Source organism: Caloenas nicobarica, chromosome 14, assembly GCF_036013445.1.
Source record: "Caloenas nicobarica isolate bCalNic1 chromosome 14, bCalNic1.hap1, whole genome shotgun sequence".
Classification (NCBI taxonomy): Eukaryota; Metazoa; Chordata; class Aves; order Columbiformes; family Columbidae; genus Caloenas; species Caloenas nicobarica.
Genome location: NC_088258.1, coordinates 8,153,872 through 8,178,924, shown reverse-complemented (window position 1 = coordinate 8,178,924; position 25,053 = coordinate 8,153,872). Strand labels below are relative to the sequence as shown.

The following is a 25,053-nucleotide window of genomic DNA, read 5'->3' as shown; positions in this document are numbered from 1 at the left end:
AGAAATAAACAAACAACAAAACACCACACCAACAAAACAAACCCCAAACAAGCCACAAACAACTGAATGATTTTAAGAGAGGGAGAAACTTCGTTATTTAAAAACAAACACTAATAAACATATAAATATTTCTTATAAACAATATACATATTCATTCACTAGCACTTTTTACAGCAAGTTGTGAGAGAACTGCCTAAGAAGTGCAGAAATGACTAGCATAGCAATCCAGAATCTCTTCTTTTAATTGTACGTGTGTACTTTCTATCTTATAATCAATGAAAAGATAAAAGCTTTCCCAGGTATTCAGCAGACCAAGTAAATGTCAGTGCACAGACCCTATATAAAGTGGATTCAATCTTTGACCCCCCCAAAAAAGCTACTTCATGTGACCCAACAGTACAAATCGGTTTTAAAACTAGAGAGAGATTCTTTTTGAATAAAGAATTTCAGATAGCGTTGCTTTTGTGACTTTGACAGTCTACAGTGTCAGGGATATGCAAGAGAAGGGATTGCAGGGAGCAAACACCGCTAGCCTGTATTGTTCATTACTCTGCAGCAGGTACATGGACATTGTTAAGACAGCTCTGGATTAATTGTTCCCTTTCATTTCACCAGCTCTACTGGAAAGCAGAACTCAGCTTTACCTACGACTTGGCTAAAGTCCACAGGAAAGGACAGAATTTAGGTCTTAGCACTGCTTACAAATCATCACTATTAAGCCAGTGATATTAAATACTGATGGGAAAGAAGTCCCTGCTTTCCAGATAATCTTCCTATTAGAAATTCATCATCTTTAAAAAAGATCACATCTTTACAAAACGGTAGGACAGCTAACAAAAAAGACTTTGAAACCCTTATGGGTCATGTCAATACTAGAGGATTACAAATAAATTATCTCTCACAACTGACAGACCTATGTCTTTTCACACAATGCAGCAGGATTTGTTTAAATCAGCTGACCCATTCACAAGACATTCAGCTAAAACCCCATGCTTATAATGACTAGATTAGCAATGCAATTACAATTTATTTAGCTGCAAAGCAAGCTTTGCATATGGAAACTATTCGTTCAAAGCACTTGAAGAAAAATACCAATGTGTGTTCATAGAAACAGTTAAAACTACGTAACTTTTTATCATGCCAAAATACCTTAAAGCACTTGGGGAAAGCACATTATGAGACACACAAACTCAGTCAAACCAGCTTTTCCTTACCCGGCATTCAGCTTCTATCGGTTTGATGAAGGGAGAGCCACACATTGTCTGAGTCTTAACGATGTGATCATCCAGCAAAAGCTGGATGTCATCAATCGCTGACAGGATGTTAGTGCCCTGTAAACACATCATATTTTGATAAGGCAAATAGCAGTTGCTGTATTTCACCGCTCTTAAACCTCACCCTCATTCAGCTTCCTGTTTGCTCTTCTCTGTTCTGGCTGAAGGTAAGAAAGTAGCAAGGCACTGAGAAAGCCTGCAATGTGTTTGAAGGCATGAAACAATATCCCCAGAAGCCAGCCAGGGGTGCTGGCAACTTCTGACTCCACCTTTTGGACTGCAAGCAATTTCTTATTTCTTCTGGGCAAGTTAAAATTGCACTACTAACCAGCTTTCCATGCAACACTGCGGAAGCTCTCAGGCTTACAGATTTGCTAGGATGAGCATGTTGAGATCACAAGTTATCCAGATACTAAGGTCCAACTGTAAGGATATATAGTAATTGAGACATTTTCCCAGGCTCCAGAGTACCATGCTACTTTCCATCATGCCACAACAAATCAGCAGGAATTTCCCCCTAGTGTTTCTCAACTGGTATTCAGAATCAAAGTAATTATTTTCAACAATACATATATATTGATGTGGTGTTTACTCACAGTATCCCTGTATTTCACCAGACCGAACTGCATGTTGACCCACTCTGATTTCATTTTCTCTATTGATTTCTCTAAGGAATACTCCTTACTTGCAGCAGCTCCAATAGGTTCCAGCCTAAATTGAAATAAAACCTATCTTCGAAAACTCTTTGCAACATAACTGAAGAGTAAAAAAGCAATTGTAGATAGAGTTGCATATCAGACTATCTTTCATATGGATTTGTTAATATCATCATGGACTTTTATTTCAGGGAATATTTTTGCTATTTCAGGCTCGCCAAGTTAGACGTATCAATTTGGAGATAAATACAGACAGAAAATTCTGAATATGCAAATTAAGTGGTTTACAAATGTGACTCTTTTTTGGTGCCTTTGTGCTACAAGAACAACCAACAGTTCCACCCACAGCTTGACAAAATACAGCTGATTTTACAGCAGGGTCTAAAAGCACAAAAAACCCCAAACAAACTAATATTTGGTATCTGACAGATGAAATACAGTGATTGTCAAAAAGAAGAAAAAAGGATAATAAACTTCTTACTGATCAATATATTTTGAGAGTCCAAATTCCAGTATGTTTTTAAAAGCAGTAGTTTCATCAGGTCTGATCTCACATCCCACAATTTTACTAATCTGAAAACAAAGTAAAAAAGAATATCTATTATCAAGACGCATGTTTGTAACAGACTTCCCAAACAGCAAGAGAAGAATGCTAAAGAAGTATGAATGCAACCTCCCAATTTGCTTTTCCGCCATAAATCATTAATTCAAATAGGCTCCTGCCTATACCTTACAAATTTCAAAAATGGATTTGTCATGTAACAGGATAAAAGATCTTTTTATTGTGAAATACAGAGCTATTACTGTATTTCACAGTATGGAATCTATGGAGTAGTACATTGAACTGTCACAGTTTCTGTGGTAGAAAGCAGAGCTTAAAGTACCTGCTGCCAATGTCTCTCCTTCATCCCACGATTGCAGGCAATTGACATGACAGGAAGATGCTGTTTAAATTTGTCAATCCTAAATTTCATAGTTTCTGCTACGCATCTAGGCCCAGGCAAATCTGGAAAACTCTTACTGAGCTTGTACATAATTCTCCACATATTTCCAACTTCTTCAGTAATTTCATCAGCTTTTAACTTCTGGATAGAACCTGAGCACAATAGTATAAATAAAAGCACAGCAGGCAAATCAGCACAAGGAGACTGCCAGGGTGGTTTATTTACAGGTATTTATAGTCATTCTCCTTTAAATAGAAATCTGTCGTGTTACAAAAAAAAAATCTTAATGCAAAATCCAAGTCAACAACTGTATTTCACGCTGCTTTACAGCATTTATTTCTTCAAAATTATTTTCTCACAACTAATCAACCCTTTCAGCTTCTACTTAACTAACTGAAAATGAGACATTTCACTAAATGAACACCAAAGTCTCACCATTCATCCATTCCTCAGATTTGGTATGGAAATCATATGCTGTTACCCAAAGTTGCTCAAAGGGTTGTTTGTTTGCCATTATAAGTTGCAGTAGAGGAAACCGAGTCTTCTGCCGCTGGAGTAAGTCCTCTTCTTTATTAATAGCCTTTAAAGAGAGGAAAAAAAAGAGAAAAAAAAAATCTTACTTCCATCAAATATTCCTACTGCTGTTTAAACTTTTAAATAGGTAATATTTAATATGATTTTTTTATATGTCATAAAGCCAGCCAGGTTTGTAGATTTATGCCTGTGGATTTTAGGTAAATAAGGTAACTATGTTCTTGAAAATTCCCCTAGTTATTTGTTGGCATCTTTTACTACTCAAATAACTTTAAAAATCTGTATCTATTTCAGAAACAGACAACGCACCATGGCATTCAGTGAAACCAAGGCTCACAAGTTACCAAGCCACTTTCAAACCTGGATGCAAGCTCCTCAGTCACACAGACTTATAGGAATTTTTTATACTCATGATTATTTTCTTCTGTTACAGAATCATCTGGGAGCTCCAACCAAAACAGATATTAATTGCTGTGCTTATTCACAGCAAGATATTGTCTTTGTCCAAAAGACCTTACAGTATAAATCAACGTGCAAAGAGAAACGCTGTCTGAAATGCAGACACTGAATTCAAATTGAGTCCCAAGTCTGTGCTTTTACAATGCCAACAGACCTTTATAAAACTTTTAATCATTCAATGTGAAATGTAGGCAGAGAAAATTAAATATCCACATTCCAAGATAATTTTTAAATTCACATATTCACTAACCTCACTGTCATGTCATTTAAATTCTGTGGACACACCCCTCATTGGGAACATGTATTAAGAAACTTAATTACTTATTCTGATGTGCCTATAACATCATATCAATGTAGTTAACTCACACTAATTAAACATACTAGATGTCTTCAAATCAGATTAAGATGTTGATATGTAGGAACAGCAATTTATCTAAATCCTAAACTAATTTAATGGGTTCAATTTTCTCTTTTGAGTGAGACTTAATTAAAATCTTGATCCTTGAGGCTCCATATATGGAGATATCTCATTGTCTCGCTGTGATTTAGAAGATTAATTAAGCCTCATAATGCCTGTGAGATCACTCAAATGTAACCATTCTCATTTCCCAGCAGAGGCACAGTGAAGACAAATTATTCAGCCTCGAACCACACAGTACCCTGGATGGAGACCCCAGAATAGAATCTAGGAATCTTGGTTGTCAGCTTCCCTCTAGCATCTGAAACTTCCCTTTCTGTTTTAAACACATACTTAAGGCCTATAGACAACTTCTGGAAATGATACAAACAATGGAGAAAACATTTGGTTTTATTTAGAGGACAAGCAAGGGGACTGAAAACACAGCTCCAGTAGCACAAACCATGTTTCAGAGGAAATGCCACCTCCCTAACATTCTGCTCCTGCCAACTCTGCCATAAGAATTCTGGGTTTTGTGGATAACATCCTGCTACTACTGACTGCTTGGAAACACCAAAATTCAGTATTTCAATCTTAAAAACTCCACCAACTTTTTTCCCCCAAAACCCTGCTCTTCCACTCAGCAGTAGTAATGCACGCTGGTACAACAAGATATTTGCCGCATGTTTGTGAATTTGGAAATTTTAAAGCCATTGTGACAATATATGGCCAGAACGCTGAAAAAAACAGGACAGGAACCAAACTTTTGCTCATCCAGCACATTGCAACACACTTCATACTTCACTAATAAATACTAACCTCATGTTCTGTTAGTGCATTATCTAGATTTTTATTTAACTCTTTAAATTTCTCAGCATTGTTCTTCATTTCTTCTGTGCTAATGACATCCCGCTTTCTGTAGCTTTCTACTTCTCTGTTGTAACCTTCGAGAGTTTCCTCGAACTGAGAACACCTGAGGTAAAGATAGCCAAGGTAATACCATGCTCTGTTTCATTCCTTATCAGGTTTCCATTATTTTGTTAATTATAACAAGCACTGTCAAATGAAATCCAGTCTCAGTACTAGTGTAAAGTAAATACAGATGCCAGTGAAAACCCGTTAATCCCTTATATCAATACTACGCAGTTTACAGGATTAAAATTCAAGATTCATTTTCAAACTTCCCAATTGATTTAGTTCACTTACATTTGCTACCTTCACTACTTGGAGGAAATAAAGGAAGAGTGAAAACAGTATAACAAAATTATGTGTAATGCAAGATAAAATTATGAATATCACAGCAACATCCTTCATGCCTCCTTTCAGATCTATTTAAACATAGGAACATTCTAATCTACCCTCATCAACAGTATTTTACTGAAATCTCCATAATACTGCAAACCAGGTTTCTTTGTTACTTTCTCAGCTCCTTTCCAAGTTTTCCTTCTTTGACATTATCTCCCTTTTACTGACAATGAGATTTATAATTTATAATATCCAGTGAAAGAAAATGTCTTAACACCATACCTTTCAAGCAAAATCGCCTCTATATGACTCCTCCTGTCAGACAACAGATCTCTACAGTTATCAAATGCTATCTCAATCTGATCAAGCCAATGGAGAACGGTGCTATTCAGGTTTATGTCATCATCTAAAAAAAGAAATATATACATATATAGACACCTTTAAGAAAATACCTTTTAACCAATGATCTAATAGAATGGCTGTTGTGAAGAGTAAGCAAAATAGCTAAAACTACATTTAGGAATAGGTTGTCTTAGAAGCTACATATTTCAAGCTGCTGGCTGAATTATCTTCGCTGCAAAGAGAATTGTTCCCTAAAACAAGTTAGACTGACAGTAAAACTCTAAAATCAAGTTAAGAATGTGAAATTGTCTGAATAAGATCTTAGGCTAGGCAGAGAAAATTGGTCAGAACAGCTATTCCAGAATATGAATGCCATTCAACTACATGGCAGAGACATACCACTCCTAACTAAATATATATAATATACCTACGTAAGGTGGATAATAGTAAGGTTTAAACCATTTTTAGTCCATAATGCATAAATGCTGAATTATACACAAAAGCTGGAACATAATAACTACAACGAGCAGACAACTCCATCTTCATATCTGTCTATTTGGTCAGTGCACATAGCTCATTACAGCTGGCTGCAGGACACATGCTTATAAACCCAGAGTAGATGTAATTATGAAATATTATGCACACAAACACTCCAGTCCAAAATGTAGCAGAAAAATGTCCTGGCTTCCATAGGCATCCTAAACTTTTACCAGAAATAAATTCTAATAAACATAGCATATCCTAGTTATTTCTATCACTGTCTGATCTGAGAGTGCATTCTGCTGAAGGGGAAAGGAACATCCTGCCACTAAAACGGGTGTGCAGTCATGTAACTGCTCTTCATTTTTATGTATGGCAAATAACATTCAGCATGTTTTTGCTTTGAATAGAAGTGCAAACTAAAAGTAACTTCTATAGATGTTTCTTCCATCGTGGAGAACAGCCTTTGTGTTAGCCAGGAACAGCAAACCATCACAGCAAAACAGCAAATGGCCTCCACTGATCTAATACCCAACTGCACAGATGCAAGTTCTTACACTTTCTAAAAGCTGTCATAGAGCCTTCGAGACGTGGCTTTTTAGACGGTTTTTCACTGAAGACTTTGTATAGAATAACATAGAAGTATAACACCATTTGGACAGATTATATGACATTAATCTGATAATGCCCAAGACATTCTCCAAAACACAGACAAAAAGCACTGTTTGTGCTGTATGCCATTTCTCTAACCATTCCTTCCTGCATTGGTACATTGTGGCCTCTACTAAATTTTTTTAATTTCCTTTCTGTCTCTTTTGGAGCTTTCCATGAGCATTCTAGAAGAGGCAACATCTACGCATGCAGAGCCCAATATCTATATAAAAATATTTTCATATGGACACTTTTATATTCTGTAATTGAGACATACAAGAAAGATCAGCATAGTTCATGAGGAATTCCAGTCTGCGTGCTGCTCCCACAACCTCCTTTCTCAGTTCAAGAACAGTAACTTCACTGGATTTCTTTAAGTATGCATCAAGTTCCACTAGCTCTTCAGTGTTCTGAGGCACCTCTCTCATTCTACATGCAATTGAATTATAGTCATCACAAATTCTACAACAAAAAGAAAACAGACACACCACTGGGATCATAAGTGAAGAGAGATGCAAGATCTTGTCAGTGAAGTTTGTCTTTTAAACAAGAATAAATTCATAAATTAATTATTCAGATTGAATACACACAGACAGGCATTTATAAAGGATGCCATTTTACTCTGTACAATCAGTTATACTGTCCCACTCTGTTTACAAGAATTGATATATAATGATTGCTAAATTGGTTCCAAACTACAATTAACAGCATATTAACCATTTCCTTGCAGTAGGTATAGAATTTCCTTTTCAAGTCCCAATCTGCTGCAGAAAAAATGTTTGGATGCATTAAGCAAGAGCTCACTTAATCACCCCACAACAATAAAATCAAGTGTGTAGTATGAAACAAAGTTATAAAGAGAAAAAATATTAAACAACCCAGTTTATTTTACATGGCATGTTGGAACAGAAATAGCAGAAAGGAAAAAATCCTGCTATTTTCCCTCTTCCCAGTGATACATTTTCTTGTTCCAGATTCTAGTTTGGTACTACAAATATCTCTACAGACAGCAGGCCTGCACAGAGCAACCATACCCAAAGGACAGGTTCATTTAGACCAACTCAAGCCTTCCAAATGATGTGGGTCATCTCCATCTGGAGATGCTTTTTAGATAAGTGGGTTGAATCACTTCTTTACGATGATTGTCTCTCAGTTCACTATGGAAGTATTCTTTAATTGCCAGGGTGGGGCTTTTTTGCTTGGGGATTTTTGGTTTTTGCGGGGAGCATGGGGTTTTTTTATTTACAGAACCAGGATTATCCCACTGCATTGGAGTCAAATTATACTTTCAAGGTCTTTTTTTTTTTTTTTTCTTTCTTAAATGAAATCAGGACCATTATTTCCCTGGGTGGGGGGAGACGAGGCAGGAGGAAAAAGTAAAAAAAAAAAAAACCCACAAAACAAAAACCAACCCAAAACCACCACCACCAAAACAAACAAACCAACCAACCCAAAACAAAACAAGAACAAGAGAAATGCAGAGCTGCACAGTACAGTCTTCATGTTGCTTTAGCTGGACACCAGCAGGGGAAGCAAGGACCTCAACCGGAATCCTAGTAGGTCAGCAAAGGAGGAAAGAAAAATGGTGTACTTCCAGTCTAATCTCTATGTACACCCTATACAGAATAAGTTAGATGTTTACTTACAAGTTTTTCTGTTCCTGTTAATTTTAAATACCCACTTTGGTGTCCTTGTACATGTCTGGTCAGCACTAGGAAGCCCAGTAATTAATAAAGTTATCTCACCCACAGATACGCAACATCATTCTATACAGACAACCAGAACCACGCGTGCTAACGACATGTACCTTGTATTTAACGCTCTGTTTTCCATTACTGCAAATTCAATCAATCTATCTTTAAGATTTTGGGTCCGATTGCAGAGTTCCTCATTCAGTTGTAAAGCATCCAGACAGAACATGGCCAGAGGGACAGTGCTATGCATGGAAGCAATCTCTCTTTTCAGTTTTGTCAAGCTGTCAATCTTCTACAAATGGAAAATAATAAATCTATTATTTTTCCTTAAAGTCCATGGACGAAAAATGCTAAACAACAACTAATTAGTCGCCATCCAGCAAATGGATAATATATTCCAAATAGAAGGAGTGACTATTTTTCATATTTCCAGAGCTCAGCTCCTATCCACAGATTCCAGGGCCAGAAGCTTTGTACAGTAACACGCCACACTAAGGAACACCACAAGTTGCCTAAAAAAATATTCAACCAGAGGCTAACTCAGGAATGCAGAAAGAAAAGTAGAGAAAGCTGACTAAGGACCAGAGAGTCAAAGGACCAGCAAGATGCGGATCCACCAAATACTCTGGGCAGCCTTCCACTGGACTTCTAGTAGGACCCAACAAAACTCATAGGAGAGGGCTGTAAAAAAAATCTCCTTCTCCATTTGCCGAGCAGCCCTACAGTGAGGGGCTATGTAAATTGAGATGGCCCCCCCAGTATTCCCAAGGGTAAAACAAGCAATTTGAATGGGAGTTCTTTAGGCAGTATATAAGGTAAAGTGTGATGTGTTAGCTGCTGTATGAACATGTAGCAGTTGTCAGTCACATGTTACCTCTGCTAAAGCTTCTAAAGAAGGACCTTCTTTCAAGAAATCTGTGACGTCTTGCTGAGCATCATTGTTCAAAAGATTGCTGTATTTCCTGTACACGTTTAAATACCTTAAACACAGAAGATCACAAAACCAAACATAAGATTCCAATGTGAAGATTCTCTATAATAAGAAACAAATCAACTCAAACTGTTTGAGTCAAATGGACAGTGTCATGAATTTGAGGATTTGGATGGGTAATAAAGTTAGCAGCCAAAACTTACTTCTGTGGACCAAGTATGTTGCTCTCAAAGACCTTTTCAAGTTTGTCCACATACTCTGAAAACAATGATTCATGTAGTTTGACTGTACGGAGGGTGAGATCATCTCTTTTTAATTCTGGAAATAGAAATCTTTCTACCTAAAGGGAACCATTACAAATACTGTAATAATACATACAACAGAGAAAATTAGGTATTCTATTACCCATTCACACACCACTTCAAAAAATGTATTATTTGGTAAAAAACCTGCAGTGTGAAAAGGCTCTGATTCATAATTAACACTTGGTTACACACATAATTTGCTTGTGAAAACTATTTGAAAATCAAACCAGGGCTTTAAAATAACTTAAATCTGAAAAAGAATGATTCCTATGCTATCTTTTATAATCACTGAAGTTCACACAGTCCATGATAAACAAACCTCATCTTTATCGTCTATTTGTCAAGTTTTCTGCCCCATTCGTAGTTTTTTATATCATGGACAGTTTTTACTCAGATTGTACTTTGTATGCAGCTATAACTTATCCAGTACCTTTGGAAGTTCCTCAGCACTGTGCAGGATCTCCGTGAAGCAATGACTGATTAAATCCCAACATTCTTTCAAAGATGGCTCAAAGACAATCTCGGGCTCTTCCACGTTGAGTTTGACTGTTAGTATCTGAGACACAAAGAACTCCATTTCTTGATATGGTTCTGCAAAATCACTTCCATCCTTAGGGAAAAGAATGAAAAATGTACACGCCAAAGAAGTCAACTATAACTATAATGATTTTTAAAAGATTGAAACTCCCCCAGACCTCTTAACTACACAGCACCAATGGGATCTTTGTCACTGATCTTCAGCGAAAGCACTGATGCCGCAATACACAAGATTTTAAGGTGCCAACTCATAAATCGATCTATAGAAGTTGGAATTATGAAACTGGATTTACACTCAACTGCATGATTTTCCTTTAAGTAATAGAAGTAAAGCACTGATTATCGTACAGAACAAAAGCTCTAAAAAAAAATATCCATAATGCCTATCAGAAATAAAATCTAGGACCAAATACAAGATCCCGTTTTTTTAATTGCCTTGTATGGTTAGTAAGAAGTGCCCTACCCCCAAATTGCCTTTACAATAATGGAGTCCTAATCCATGACAACACCCATAATGTAGATGTTGTAATGCTTTAAACAAACAAACAAACAAACAAAACCCACACCACACACTAAACCCACCAACAAGACAAAACAAATCTAAAAAAAACCCCAACAATCAGCAACACCATCATCACCCAGATGCAAGGCTTAGGATAAGCTAGGATAAGTTTGACAGCATATTGTATTAAGTGTGATCTTCTGTTTAAATATGTTTCTTTTTATCTCATCATGGTAGATCCTGGGTGATCTGATATTTAAAGAATCCGTTTCCACTAAGAGGCAACTTTATCATATCCAAAACAGCAATAAAAAACTGTCATGTTGTAATGTTTAATTAAAATTATGTGCATTACTTGAAATAATACAGGACACTCATTTGGTATAGACAGGGACATCACATACATAAATTACCTCTGCATAGGATTACATGCATGGCTATGCACACTTTTGATTTCAAAGAGGATTATTCATTTGCTTTCAGAAAAACACAATTAAGTGTTCTGCCTGCTTAAGGCCAAGAAATATAGAACTAAAAATAAATTTTTTAAAAAGCACATTCACTAGAGACAGAGTTGAAAACTCTTATAAACCGCTCATTGTAACCCTAGGCCTGCAAAATGGTTATTCAAGTGATCAGTTCTTGACCCAGCCATTTTTTATGTAGGCAAGAGCTATCTGGGACATTTTAGCCTTCTAGCATTAATCATTTTATGGCTACGTGAATTATTATCTCTGTGTAACACTGAAAATTATAGATATACTTCACAGCATATACCTTGTGGATCATAAAAAATGCAAGAAGATCTTCTAAGGAGTTAACAACCATCTCACGCAACTGTAAGGACATTAGAGCTGCCACTGAATGAAAATAGCTTTCAACTTGCTGAGAGGAATCACGGTCAGTTTCAGGAGCAAATTGAATCCACTTCCCTTTTTGATGAAGGAAAATGGATGCACAAGTTGGGACCCACCTACAATGGAATATGGAGACAAAGTTTTTAAAAGCTTATTAGTCTTACTTTGCTCCTTGCAACGAAATCTAAGCTCAGAAGTTACCCAAAGAATGAGCACAATTCAAAGGGCCAGCAGAGAATTGTTAACTAGATGTCAAACAAAACTGTACCTATCAGGACTTAGGGGAAATCTGATTTTTTAAGCTAAGGATTCTTTCTATAATGGGTCCCTACTATTAATTTAAATGAATATACAAAATACTAGTGCCAATATTAAATTATTAGCATTAAATGGAAAGCTTGAGTCTGGAAGAGATCTCAGGTGGCGGAATGCAGGCTATTACCTCATATAATCTCTTTCTTAAATTGATCAGTTTCCACAACTAAAAAAGTCTGGTTTTCTGTCACCATTTTAATAGATTTAGACTCCAATCCTCTCACGGTTAGAAACCTTCTAATTTCCAGTCTACACTTATTCACAGTCCGTTTATTCCCATTTGCTCTTGTGCAAGTGCTCCCGCAGTTTCAATAGTTCTTTCAGCACCTAGGTGTTTATCCCTCTCTGCTATTTTCCCCTTTGGTTTGGCAGCCTTGTGGTCGGGACTAGTGTCATCTCAGCCTGAGACATGTTTTAAAAAAGAAGCTTCATGGAACTCAGACCCTGAGATGCTCAATTTATCTGCTGTTACTACAGCTGGCACTGACTCGTTCTGAAGAATATTGTGAGCTTCCACACAGTGTGTTTGAATGAGCTCCTCAAATTCAGCAGGCAACAGTGGCAGGTTCCCACAAAGTATTTCTTCAGTGCGAACAAACCTTAGATGACTATACCTATGGAAGTAAAACAAATAGTAGATATTTTATGGAATTTGGTTAAAAAAAAAAAAAAAGAAATATAGTCAGGAAGGTCTCATGTATTTATAAACACTAACAATATAATCTCATTGACGCATATAGCTTCATTGCTAAGCTGTCCAACAAGTGCACTTCTAATGTGGTTTTCTTTGCTAATGGCAGACATAAAAGGCTTGACAAATTTAATTTTGTACTTATATTTAAAATTGTGGGGTTTTTTGCTAAAATGGACAGAATAATTTCTTATATCTTTCCTAGATTCATTAGTGTATCCAGGTGTTAAAGAACACACAGAATGACACCTACTGCTTCTATTCCATATTAACAGTAATAAGTACCTATCCCGGCTACCCAGTGAGGAAAAAAAACCATTCATCAGCATGGCATATATCACAGTCTCTAACATCCGAGAGCTTAAGTTCCTGCAAATGCTACTTAAATGCAAAAACAGTTCTCAGGATGACTACCTACCATATTTAACTTTATAAGAAACATATCTCAATTTTCAAAAGTCCCCAGAACAACTTCCAACTACAGACATTTGAAAGAGAGTCGATTTTAAGAGTTAACTTTGTTAAATTCAGGAATCAAGATGAGAATTCCAAATCACCACTATTTATTTGAGCATTGAATCTTAATTTAGGGATAACATCTTTTAACAAAGGGGATGATCTTTTCATGTCCTGAAATTAACCGTTCTTGACTGTGGACATGTAAAATACGTCCATGCTTTCATTCAGAGTCTGCAGGAAACAAGCATTTTATGTTGAAATTCTTATAGGCTCTCTGTTAAACAACAGAATAGATTTTGCCACTTTCTCTCTACTGGCTGCCCCATGATCTCTGTAGCATATGTAGAGAGGTCAGCAGATGCACTCTCTAACCAAGCTATAAACTAAAAACACCCTCAATTTAATTAAGATCCTATGAACATGACATCTTACTCAGAATGCCAGAGCTGTTGCAAAGTGAGCATCAATGGATTCACTATGAATAGATTGCTTTCAATCCAGCTTTTCACTTCTTTGTAAGAGCTGTGCCATGGCACCGGTGCACGGACAACCCTCTGGGGAAAAGGGCGTGGGGTACTTCCAATAAACAGCCTCTCTCTCTCAGCTGGATCCATCAAGATGTAATCAACTAGAACATATCATATATATCATGATGAGACTGCATGTATGGTCAAAACCCACATATAAAACCACACTATCTCCCTAGCTCAGGAAGTCATCAAATTTTGTACATCTAAAACTTACACAATGTCATATAGTTACTTGCATGCTTTTAGGATGAAATACAGCACAAAAATCAAATCACCAATTTGGCTATAAAAGTATTTCAGAAAAAGAAAACAAAGAACTGGTCCTGGTTCTACAAATGGAAGGCAGGAAAAATGGCTTTTCCTTCTGTCTTCCCAGTTGAAACTGATTTTTGTGCTTCAATTCCACATTCATAAACCAGGCTTCTTAAATGCTTATGAAAATACAGAAATCTTATGAATCATCTATTGCATCTAGGAAGGATATGGCATTCAAAGGGCTAATCTATGATCTGCTAAATGCCAAAACTCACGTGCTACCAGGTCTGACCAATGGCCCATTACATACGACATGAACAAAAACTGGGAAGCAGACTCACTAGCCCTTATTGACATTGGCATTTGCACAAAAAGGGACTGCAAACACTAAAATCATGACATTGATAAAAGGCAAATTAAAGGGTACTTAGAAAGATCTCAGAGACTATAGAAGGCAGAGCAAAAACTGTTCAATCTCTCCTTTTTATGCTTACATGAATGAGGCCACAGCTACTTACTGGTCAACATATTTAAGAAAACTGAAAATAATTATTTTACATGTGGGAATCTGTAAGACTACTGGAAAGCAATTTAAAAAAATCTTACATTCTACAGAACTGTCTCTTTCACATTCACTTTCAGATGGCCATTACTGAATTTCAAGGATTATGACATTTTTTGTATTTATATATGATGATCTTCTATTTGTTGAACATGAGCAGTGTAATCATACACATCAATGTCTAATTTTTCTTAATCCTGTAATGTCTTAAATGAAATTCTCTGAACTTGTGAAATGATCCCAGTGTAACATCCAGCTTCACTGGAGTTATGAGACAGATGACTCTGGCTGTTAATGGGTATCACTGACTTTCTGCAGAATAACAAGAAGCTAATCTGGACAGCATCTGTTAAAACAGCCTAGTGTACCCTCTCCCCACATCAGGATAAAATATACTTCGACTGCCGTTGACACCATTGTCTATCATGCACTTCAAAGCACATTCCTCAATGAATAATTTGCTGCAGTGTTCACAATCTTTATAGTCACAATGTCATTCTAATTTCTTATTTCTTTTCTACAAGTTAAGATGATTACTCCTTGTCCACCACCATTTGATCAACCCCCTCTTTAATCATCTGATGAGAAGCTGCAGAATTATGCATTTTGAATGCAATTTAGATTTGAATTAGGAATGGGAAGTTGTACAAGTATGGACAAAACAATTCTATGCACCCAGAGCTACTGAACTTGGAAATGACTATATTTGAGTGATGGGATGTAGGGTTTAGTACATAGATATTTGTTGAAACTGCAATGTTACGTAGCATGATCATGAATTATATTCTCTCAGATATCTATCACAGTTCTACTGACCCCAAAGGAATTCTCCATGCATGCTAAGAATAGAATGCAGACTTGCTTTGAAAGTGCAATCAATGTCTACATACTCTGAACTGCTAAGAGATTTTGAGTCTTACCAATGGCTTTCATGAGGTTGATAGAATAGTCCGCCTTAATCTCTTCTTTTAAACTTGCAAGTAAATTCTCCAGATCTGGGTTAGCAAGAAGGTGAGCTGGAATATGACTTAAAATTACATTCATCACTTCCTTATCCTGAGGGGCCAGCATGTCTTCCCGCACTCCACTATGTATGTAGTAACAGTACCGCTAGAAAACAACATTAAAAATATTACGCTTGTTGTATGAATTTTCTGACAGATAATTAATTACTACAAAATATTTTTAGCTTTTCTATCACTTCTAGCTTTTCCACAATTAAAAGGTGTTTGAATATAAAGGATTTTGGCTATATATCTCTGGGTTATTTTTAAAGCACTGTCAATGCCTGACATTCTTTACAATACTTTCATCTGTTTTGATGTAAGTATATGACCAAATAGAACTGAGCGCAACATATTAAATTGCCGATAACTGAAGTGCTAGCCAACAATGGGAGAGGTTAAGAATTTGGGAAGATACTTCTACTTGCAAAACCATTAGAACAAAAATCAGACTGAGTAGCTAGAAAGAGAAACAAATAGGAAATGAGTTGACACTATTTAACGGTAGTTTGCTATATTGAATATTTACATCTCCGAAACCTCATATAGTGCCTTCTTTTCTCAACTACTTTTAAGTAAACAGTTTACAGAAATATTGCAGATGATTACTGCTGCTACTTTTATCTTAAATAGAAATTATATAAATACCTCTATATCATTTCTTGAAGGTGACTTTTCTCGCTTACTAATCTCCTTCTCACGTAAGTGCATGACAACAAATTGTTCTTCTGGGGTCAATGGGTGGTTGTCTGTGTAATGTCTGCCACGTAATTCTGGCATATGAGCAAGTCCACCCAGAGAAATGGGATCCAAACTGTTTAACAAAGTTGGTGTAGTACTGAAAAAAAATAAATACAAGTTTAGTGAATAAAGAAGCAGCAATGGATTCTTAAATCAATACGGACAAATGACAAGCATTTATATAAGCCACTGACGAAAAGTATGTCCTATGAAGTATTTCAATTACTCATTAAAAAAAACTCAGTAAAATTGCATAACATTGCGTACTACTTTAACAGAAACAATACAATAATGTAAACCTTAAAACCGCACCAGATCACTCAGAAAGGCAGTATCTTATAAGCAATTCCATCAGAGACAGACCTAACAGCACTATTATTTAAGTTGCCCAAGATCTCCACCTATTTTCAGGTGATTATCTTACCAAAATCCTAGCAATCTGAGCCAGAAGATTAATTGGCTTATTTGCCTAAATGTTACACTACAGACTTCATATTCATGATTATATACTGTTTTCTATAGGGCCTTTGTTCACACTGCTCATGATCAACAGTACTCAGCCAACAAGCTGTCACTCCATACTGATTTACTTCACATTATCAAGTCTTTAGTTGAAGAGAATTAAAATATCTCTTTTTTTATGGTACTCATCACCATGTTATCTTAAAAAGGAGTAAGAAAGTTACTGTCATAGCACTTCCAGAGAGGGCTATTTCCTTGTTTTACAGATGACGAACACAAGCACAAAGAAGATTTAAAAGAAATATTCACTACAGCAGAGTGTCAAATTTAGCACAGCTCTAGGAGCATTACAGAGCATTTAAACTCTCGCAGCAAAAAGGAGACACTTCATTTCTACAATGTGCACTTCTAGTAACTAAACTCTGGGTTCTCCAGTCAGTAATCATGACAGGAAGACCTTTCATTTAGCACGCCTAAGACTGAAATTTGTCCTGCCACAAAGAAGCAGTTAAAGGTGCTCACTTAGCACGCCATGGAATTTCAGTCTTGATGCACAAATTTTTTTTTTTTGTAGAGACTTACCATTTCATGCTTCGAATCTTAACATAGCATCCAAGTCGAAAGAAACATTAAAGCGCAACTCAGATATCTAGACTGATTGTAATAATCTGTATCTATATAACATTATCATACATTACCTATCAGAATTCCATTGACTTCTTTGAGAAAGTTTGAGCTTTTTCCTCGAAGGATCAGATTCTTTTGAAGCTTTAAGCACCAGTTAAGAAAACCACATACAGGAATGTTTTTCAAATAAGATATTATTTCAGATTTGTGAAAAATAGAGCCAAGTCAATTTAACCAGATAATGAAACACAGAAAATTACAATGTCCCAAAGAAGCCTTTAGTTTTGACTTAGCATTTAGCAAGACATTTAAACCGTGTTAAATAAGCTTGCTGATTCTGGGACTATAAACTAGCTTCAGGAAACCATTCAGCTCATGCTTAAGACTTCAATGCTTACTCACCTCCCTGCACAAACGTATGTTCTCCACTGGGACCTTCTATTTCAAATATAAAAGCACTTATATAAGATGTATAGGGATGAACCTAACTAATTACTTGGAAATTGGCCTTACCTTCATTAAAGTTATGCACGCTTTTGGAAACTGCCTATCCTGACCCTGAGGTGATAAACTTGTAAGCATTTATTAGGGATAAGCAATTTTTCCAGGGGTATTGCTTTATCAGGTAAGCAACTAGAGATAAAAATATATAGAATAAGCAAGGCTAAACTTATGAACACATTCAAATATGGATACGTGCTGATGCTTTTCTCCGCTCTGCTGAACCCAGTGATGTCCCTGTCATTGAAGAGGACTTTAATTTGTGCACATTTTTCAATTTTAAATCCTGTGCAGTAAGAGTATAGTTATTAGCTATGGAGTCACTTGGGCTTCGGTAGTGACTCTGTTCTTTGAACGGAGCTGCCAAAGTCCATGATGCTCCTTGCATCAAAGGAGGATAACAGCCGCTCTTAAGGACAAGCTGAAATTGAAAGAAAAAAAAAGGAATAGTTTTACACAGCACAGTAATTCAAAGAGTCTTCTTAGAGCTAGAACAGGGTTAAATATCAATTAGTATAAAAAGTAAATACATAGGTTTGACTTAGAGTCGTTTGACCACCAAGCTATTTTAGATCCTGATGTTTCACGCATGTATAAGAATAATTCTACACAATGCTTCAATAGGAGTACTTGTGCCATTTTTGCATAATCAAGGTCTGTTTTACAAGAGGAGGCATTAGTACATTATCTAGTACTCTCTGCTCCCCTATATCTCCATCTTGCTTTTTTTCTTCTTCTCCTTACATTTGCTTAAATTCAGAAAATTCTTATTCCTCAAGCCTTTGGTAATGAACTGTCTACTTTTCACACTCAATCTTTGTAATAGTTGAACAATAATACAAGTTAACAAATTCAGCTCTCATCTTTCTCTCCCTCCTACATCAATACAGGATTTGCAATAGATTTCTTTGTTCATTCCATGTTTTCTCAGGTGAATTAGTATCTATTGATTGGTGTGTCATCAGTCCTGATGTCTACACTTTAATGTGATAGCTCACAGGCATAAGGGATGTGGGATCAGGAAGTACGTTTCTTATCAAGATACCCTCAGAGAGAAAAAGTACATAAGAGAGAATTATTAATGTACTTCATACCACAATTCCTAAAGCTCTTAGTCTAAATTCAGATTCAGCTTTTTAAAATCTTGTTTAATGGTTTTTTACTTCATTGGAGTAACACAACCACATCCCTATTGCCCATTTCTTCTTTACAATGTAGCATCATCATAATCTGTTTTAGATCATTCTTTAAAAAAGCTTCTAAATATATTCATGGCATTCCATCTTTGGTTCCCTCATTTCATTTGCCATTGGGGATTGGACTAGATGATCTTTTGAGGTCCCTTCCAAACCCTAACATTCTGTGATTCCCTTAGGAGATACAGTTAAGCTCATCTTCTCAGCTTTTTATGACCTCTGAGAGGACAGCATACTAAAATGTAAACCAGCTTCTTTTCTTTTAACCTATAGATGCATCTATGATTTTTTTTTTGTAGTCTATCATGAGCTTCAGTGAGAACAACAATACAGTTTGAAATACAGGCTAAGGCAAGATTATTCCATCTGCCTTGCGTTTTCCTACTGACTGATCGGGATAATCTTACCAGCAAAGAAAAAGGCATTCACACTACTGCTGCAATCATACTCCTTAAATTAGCTTCTGAAAGTTCACAGAATCATTTCAGTTCAACTTCTTCCACTGCACACACTAGACAGATGGGTAGGTCCCTGAATTACAGTTTTGGAGGATAAACTGATAAAAGAATTTAAAAAAATTCAGAGATAGGAAGATTTTCCCCAGACAGTTACTCTGTATCTTTAGGAACAGCTGAAGTCAGCATAAACTCTGCATTCTCAGTTCCTCTCCTAATTAGGCCCACTTTGTAAACTATATACTTTCTTCCCCACTAGCTAGAAAAACTTTCTGGGTGCAGTGCCAGTGCCTTGCTCATGGTGATACCAATACTGGTGATACCAATATCCTTGGGCAACAAGTTGGTCAGAGAGGAACAGCTGTTTCTGGAGAAAAAAGGAAAGTCACCTGTCAAAAAATCTGCTGCTTATGCAATACAAAAATTTCAGGACTGGCTAAATCAGCTCCCATGTCTTATATAAACCCTTCACACATCCCCAGAATTCTGTTTGATTTTTGGATGAAAAAAGATTTTTATGTAAATAATTTTCACTTTTTTACCATTATTTTAGAGTATATGTTTCACTTAAAATTCCCAACTGTCAGAGTCAAACATAACCCATTTTCCATCAGAAACTGTTTAAATTTCTGCACAAACAATATCCTTCCACAGAAAAATATCTTAGATGAACTGAAGTGCTGACACAAATGAGTCAAATGAGGAACCATGAGGAAAATGGGTGGGGAAAGCCAGCCCTCTCTTCTTCGTCCCCCTAAGTGCTGCCAGATGTAATTTTTATTTGTGCCACAAAGCACAGGTTGTAGCTGTGCAGCTGGGCAAGCTCTCCATTCTGATCTATGCTGCACCTGTCAAGCTCTCAGCTGATTTTGGAACAGCAGAATAACGCTTTTTTTTTGTGCTCTGCCATACAGTATTGGGGCGAGATGACGAAATGACAATTTGTTTGGAAGAAAAATATTTTTACTATTTGTTTCCTTCCCCGGAAACTTAAGCTCAAAATATTCAATCCAAAATTTAACAGCAAATAATTAATTAGAAATTTAAAGAACAGATTTAAACGGCCAAGGTTTAATACCCAGAGCATAATAGATATTGCAATAACACATTTCTAAATAAGAGTAGCTCTAATGAAGTACCTGACAGTCTGCTTAGTACTTTAACTTAGTAATTTAAATAGTTTTTCCTACCTTTACTTCATTTGCCCAGGGCCTGGTAATAGATGATGCCTAAAATCATGCTAGCACATGCAATTTAATGCGTACTCAGACACAAGGGGAGAGAGCACATACCTGGTACAATTCTGAAGGTGCAGCTGAAGCAGAAGCAGAAGCAGGTAGGGGCGGTAACCGTTTTGCATGACTCATGTTATACAAAGAATCAGTTTGTGACTAGAGAGAAATTAAAAACAACTTCAAAGACATTTACAAAATACACTGGTTTGAAAAAGATCCATTCAGGAAATGGACGTTCTGTGGAATGGGCTCCTCAGCAAAAGAAGTTTTTAGTTTGCCCTGTTCTTTGTAGTCATTTGATAAAGCTTCGAATCAACATAAATGTCAGATTAAAAAAATTATATCACTGGAAACAATTAAAATGGTTTTAAATATTTTAGTTATACTAAAAACTCCATGTTGTGTGGAGTTTGCATTGATAAAAACACTCGATATTAAAATATTAAAGCCTGCCAGACTGCCAAATTGACAGTGACACAGTCCAAGTTGTGTGTGAACTGTAGTACTGGGGAGAAAAAAAACACTAGACCTTTTCACATCTATAATGACCCAGTTCCAGGAGAATCTATATTACCAGGATGCTACTGGAACAACAGATAGCTCACAAGGACTCCACAAAGAGTCTTAATACAAATGTCAGAATATCGAATATGTCTTAGGACCATGCTCTACCTCGTCAAGGTGACAATACTTTGAGGTGGCCTTCCAGGACTCCATACAAAGTTCCCTAAGGACATTTTCTCAAAATTATTTAGCCTTACAATGCCTTAAGATGTTTTCGAATTGCAGCTTTCCTTAGTATAGGCCGAAACCTCACCCCTAATCTGCTCCAGGCTTCCTAAACCAAATTTATTTAGGAGAATAATGACAAACAAATTTCCAAATACATAGTGACACTCTCAGAAAAAGAAGGTGAAGTATCTGGTATCTGAACACCAGTGAATTAAATCACCATGAAAGGGGAAGTTATTACCTGCTACAATTATGTTTGAATAACATATAATCATTTTTACATAATTTTAAATACATTTTTATCATTTGGTTATTGCTTTCTGATACATGACAGGAAAACTAGGCTGCTCGAACCTAATTTTCCAGCAGACAAAATTGTGCTCTACTCCTTATCAAAGTAGAGCCCATTTAGAAATAAAATTTGAGAAAGGACTGATCTGATTTAGCTCCTTGGTATTCCCCAGTGTGCCTGCACACAGACACACAGAAATCAAGACATTATCACTGCCAGGCATATTTCACTAAAGACGGCATGAAATGATCTTGATTAATGACTAAACGATTTGGCCTTGGGGTACTTTAAAAATGAATAAACCATGCAGTTTCTTAGGAGATTTGTTGATTCTTAAAGGTACAAGAGTTATTACGAAAGCCATTGTTCATTCTAAAGCAAGTCTTGATTTAAATGCAACCTAAGCTTCCAGAAAGTTAAATGCCTGAGCAAAGGAGTTCTTATTAAGAAGTATATTATAAAGATTTAGGTCCAAAGAATATTCAACAAGAATGAGTGTCTTCAAATAAGACACTCAAATAAGTTCTTGCAATGTCAAATCACTAGGCACCTGTAATGGTCAATTTCATTTGAAGTTTTGAAAAAGCTATCAATCTTTCACACTCACTTCAGAAAGAACTTACCCTCAGGAGCCCCCGATTCTCTGTTGGCTTCATTTTTCCTTGTTTTTTTGTTTGCCTAGAAGTTTTTGGTCCTCCCTCTCAAAACAAGCATCCTTGTCATTAAATGCACTGGAAAAGAATGAGAGACTCATTTCAGGTACTACACAAGGTGTCAAAGCAATCAGCTCCCTATCCCAGCTGCCAGGAGGAAGAAAATCCCAGCTCTCCCCTTGCTTGTTTACAACACTATCCTTTCCTGCCCTTCAAACCACACACTTTCTTTTCCCCCATTCCTCTTCAAGCTCACTTTTCACCTGAATTTTTCTAACTTTCTCCAGATGTCTTTCAAGCAACATTTTTTCCACCCTGCTCTTTCCACTTTCCTCAAAACCCAGTTTCCTCCCCAGTGCCTGCTCTCTTCTAATGTCCCAGGGATTCCAGGCCCATAGTTGTGGTTTGCAGCAGACAGAGCTGTAATTGCCATGAGAAATTAGCACGCATCAAACAGAATTAGAAAAAAGAGAGATGCCCAGCATGCCTTACACAACCTCAGAGTGCACGCGCAAGCTGGTAAGAGCAGGTACTACCTGCAGACGCCCTTGTTACCAGTCCCTCTGCCAGTCCCAGCGTGGTGAGCTTCTCTGACACTCTGCCCTTCAGTCCTCAGCTTCGTTGCCCCAGTTACAGCATAGCTGGTGCTTAGAGACAGGAATTCCCTCCAGTTACAGTACAGCTGGTGCTTGGAGACAGCAATTCCCTCCTCCCTCTCTTCCCCAGCAGAGCAAACAGCCCCTTTCAGAGCAGTGTTGCACCAAGCTGTGGTCAGGGAGATTCAGTTGTGGAACCAAGGAGCAACAGTACAGGTTACTCTTACCTCTGAGAGCTACTAAAAATGTAGTCCCAAGACACCTGAGATATCCTGACACTTCTATGAAAACACTGCACACAGCAAGGGAGCTCTCAGAGTAATAAAGGCTATACAAACCCCAATTTTCTTAGGAAGAACTAGGAAAAAGAATAATATTAAAGATTCAAAATCTTGAACCCAAACATCTTCACCATCGCTTTTCCACCATTCAGAATCAAACTTCCTTAAGATCCGAAGACGGCAGGTGGGATACTTGTACTCCCAATTCCCCTGCTTGTGTGCATTTGCCTCCCACTCACAGTCATCACTATGTCCTGAAAGAGCCCTCTATCAAATTTCTTCACAAATGGGAATTACTACTACCTGACACGAAATCTAGCGCACTCTCCTTATACTGACTCTGAAGAGAGGCCTTGCACATATTCTGCCAACACAGCGAGACTTCCATTTTAACTTAAACTCCTTCCCAACATCTTTGGAGGCTATTTCGAACACTGATTTCCGTAAACTGTGAGAATGGCTGATACCCCTGAGTTAACAGCACTGTTTTCCTTATATCTTGACCCAACACCGACTACAAGTGGCACATTGTTCCTGCCTGGCCACACATGAAGGTTTCTACCATAAACCGAGCTGCTCGTTAAGCACAGACCAGCAGTGTGGGGTACAGACCAGCGCTGCTAACGCTGGAGCTGCCAATTGCTCGGCCAGTGTGTGTGGTAATTCTCCAAATATTTCCGTGCTGGTTTGCAACATGAGCATTTTCCTGATAATTGGAGCTGACGCTGGCATGAAGACAAGCTCAATTAAGCAATAGTTAATAGTAACTACTGTTGTTCTGTGCAAAACAACTGGGATGCTTATATATGCATGCTCTTTGAAGTTAAATAAATTGCGCTGCTTGGGAAACATTAAAACCAATTATTTTATATAGAAAGAGAATTTTTAGCAGGAGAAATAATTATGCATAGCAGGAAAATAATTTACGAAGATGTACAAGGCTATCTCCAAAACAGCAGCTACGGCATGTTTTGAAAACAGCCAGAAATTAAAAATCTACAATATACTTCTAAACTCAGTGGAGCCATTAAACTTTATAGTGCCATTATCACTGGATCATGTCACACTATAATTCTACCAGTTAGTTTTTCCCTATGCTCACTTAAAAAAATATACACAAAAATCAACAAATTGAAATTTAATTTTATATACACTAGTCTTCTAGAAACTTCAATTACACTATGCACTTTAATAATACAAAATATGAACACTTTAACAGTTAAAGCAAAATAAACTTGCCCCCACCATCCTCTTCTTGCAGGTATCTTGTGTTGGGCTTTTCCACAGTCCAAATTTGTATTAATAAGCAAATTTATCCATTACTTTCTCTCTCTATGCAGATCTTTGTATCTGCAGAGCTCATTGAAATCAGCACCTCAGACACAGAGCTCTGACAGCCTGATAAGTTAAAACCCCCATACTTTAGAAAGACTTTATTTGCATTATAAGACCAGAATGCTCCAAATTAAACACACTATTTATTTTGTTGTGTTTAAAAAATTATAATGAAATTATTAATATTCAGTTTTGCACTGAACTCTCATGAGTGGCACAAATCAAGAGAGTGATTAAAGCAGTCATGAGAAACATTAAGAGTCTACTAATTTCTGACTGTAATATACAGAATGAAAAATCATACATAGTAAAAGCTGGGAATT

General features: G+C 36.8%; 1 protein-coding gene across 1 annotated transcript in view; it reads right to left on the bottom strand.

Moving 5' to 3' along the window:
* Window positions 1–22,558, bottom strand: part of DNAH3 (dynein axonemal heavy chain 3) — a 60,149-nt gene extending 37,591 nt beyond the window's left edge. The window contains exons 1-21 of the mRNA XM_065644775.1: window positions 22,489–22,558; window positions 20,899–20,997; window positions 18,151–18,376; window positions 17,526–17,595; window positions 16,273–16,462; window positions 15,541–15,730; window positions 13,706–13,901; window positions 12,612–12,737; window positions 11,729–11,924; window positions 10,343–10,522; window positions 9,811–9,947; window positions 9,551–9,656; window positions 8,790–8,968; window positions 7,260–7,444; window positions 5,792–5,915; window positions 5,084–5,237; window positions 3,310–3,454; window positions 2,815–3,026; window positions 2,412–2,503; window positions 1,871–1,985; window positions 1,215–1,331 (exon numbers count right to left, since the gene is read on the bottom strand). Coding sequence (XP_065500847.1) covers window positions 1,215–1,331; window positions 1,871–1,985; window positions 2,412–2,503; window positions 2,815–3,026; window positions 3,310–3,454; window positions 5,084–5,237; window positions 5,792–5,915; window positions 7,260–7,444; window positions 8,790–8,968; window positions 9,551–9,656; window positions 9,811–9,947; window positions 10,343–10,522; window positions 11,729–11,924; window positions 12,612–12,737; window positions 13,706–13,901; window positions 15,541–15,730; window positions 16,273–16,462; window positions 17,526–17,595; window positions 18,151–18,376; window positions 20,899–20,997; window positions 22,489–22,521 — 3,072 coding nt within the window. The 5' untranslated portion in view covers window positions 22,522–22,558. The remainder of the gene's footprint in view (window positions 1–1,214; window positions 1,332–1,870; window positions 1,986–2,411; window positions 2,504–2,814; window positions 3,027–3,309; window positions 3,455–5,083; window positions 5,238–5,791; window positions 5,916–7,259; window positions 7,445–8,789; window positions 8,969–9,550; window positions 9,657–9,810; window positions 9,948–10,342; window positions 10,523–11,728; window positions 11,925–12,611; window positions 12,738–13,705; window positions 13,902–15,540; window positions 15,731–16,272; window positions 16,463–17,525; window positions 17,596–18,150; window positions 18,377–20,898; window positions 20,998–22,488) is intronic.
* Window positions 22,559–25,053: the final 2,495 nt, after the last annotated feature.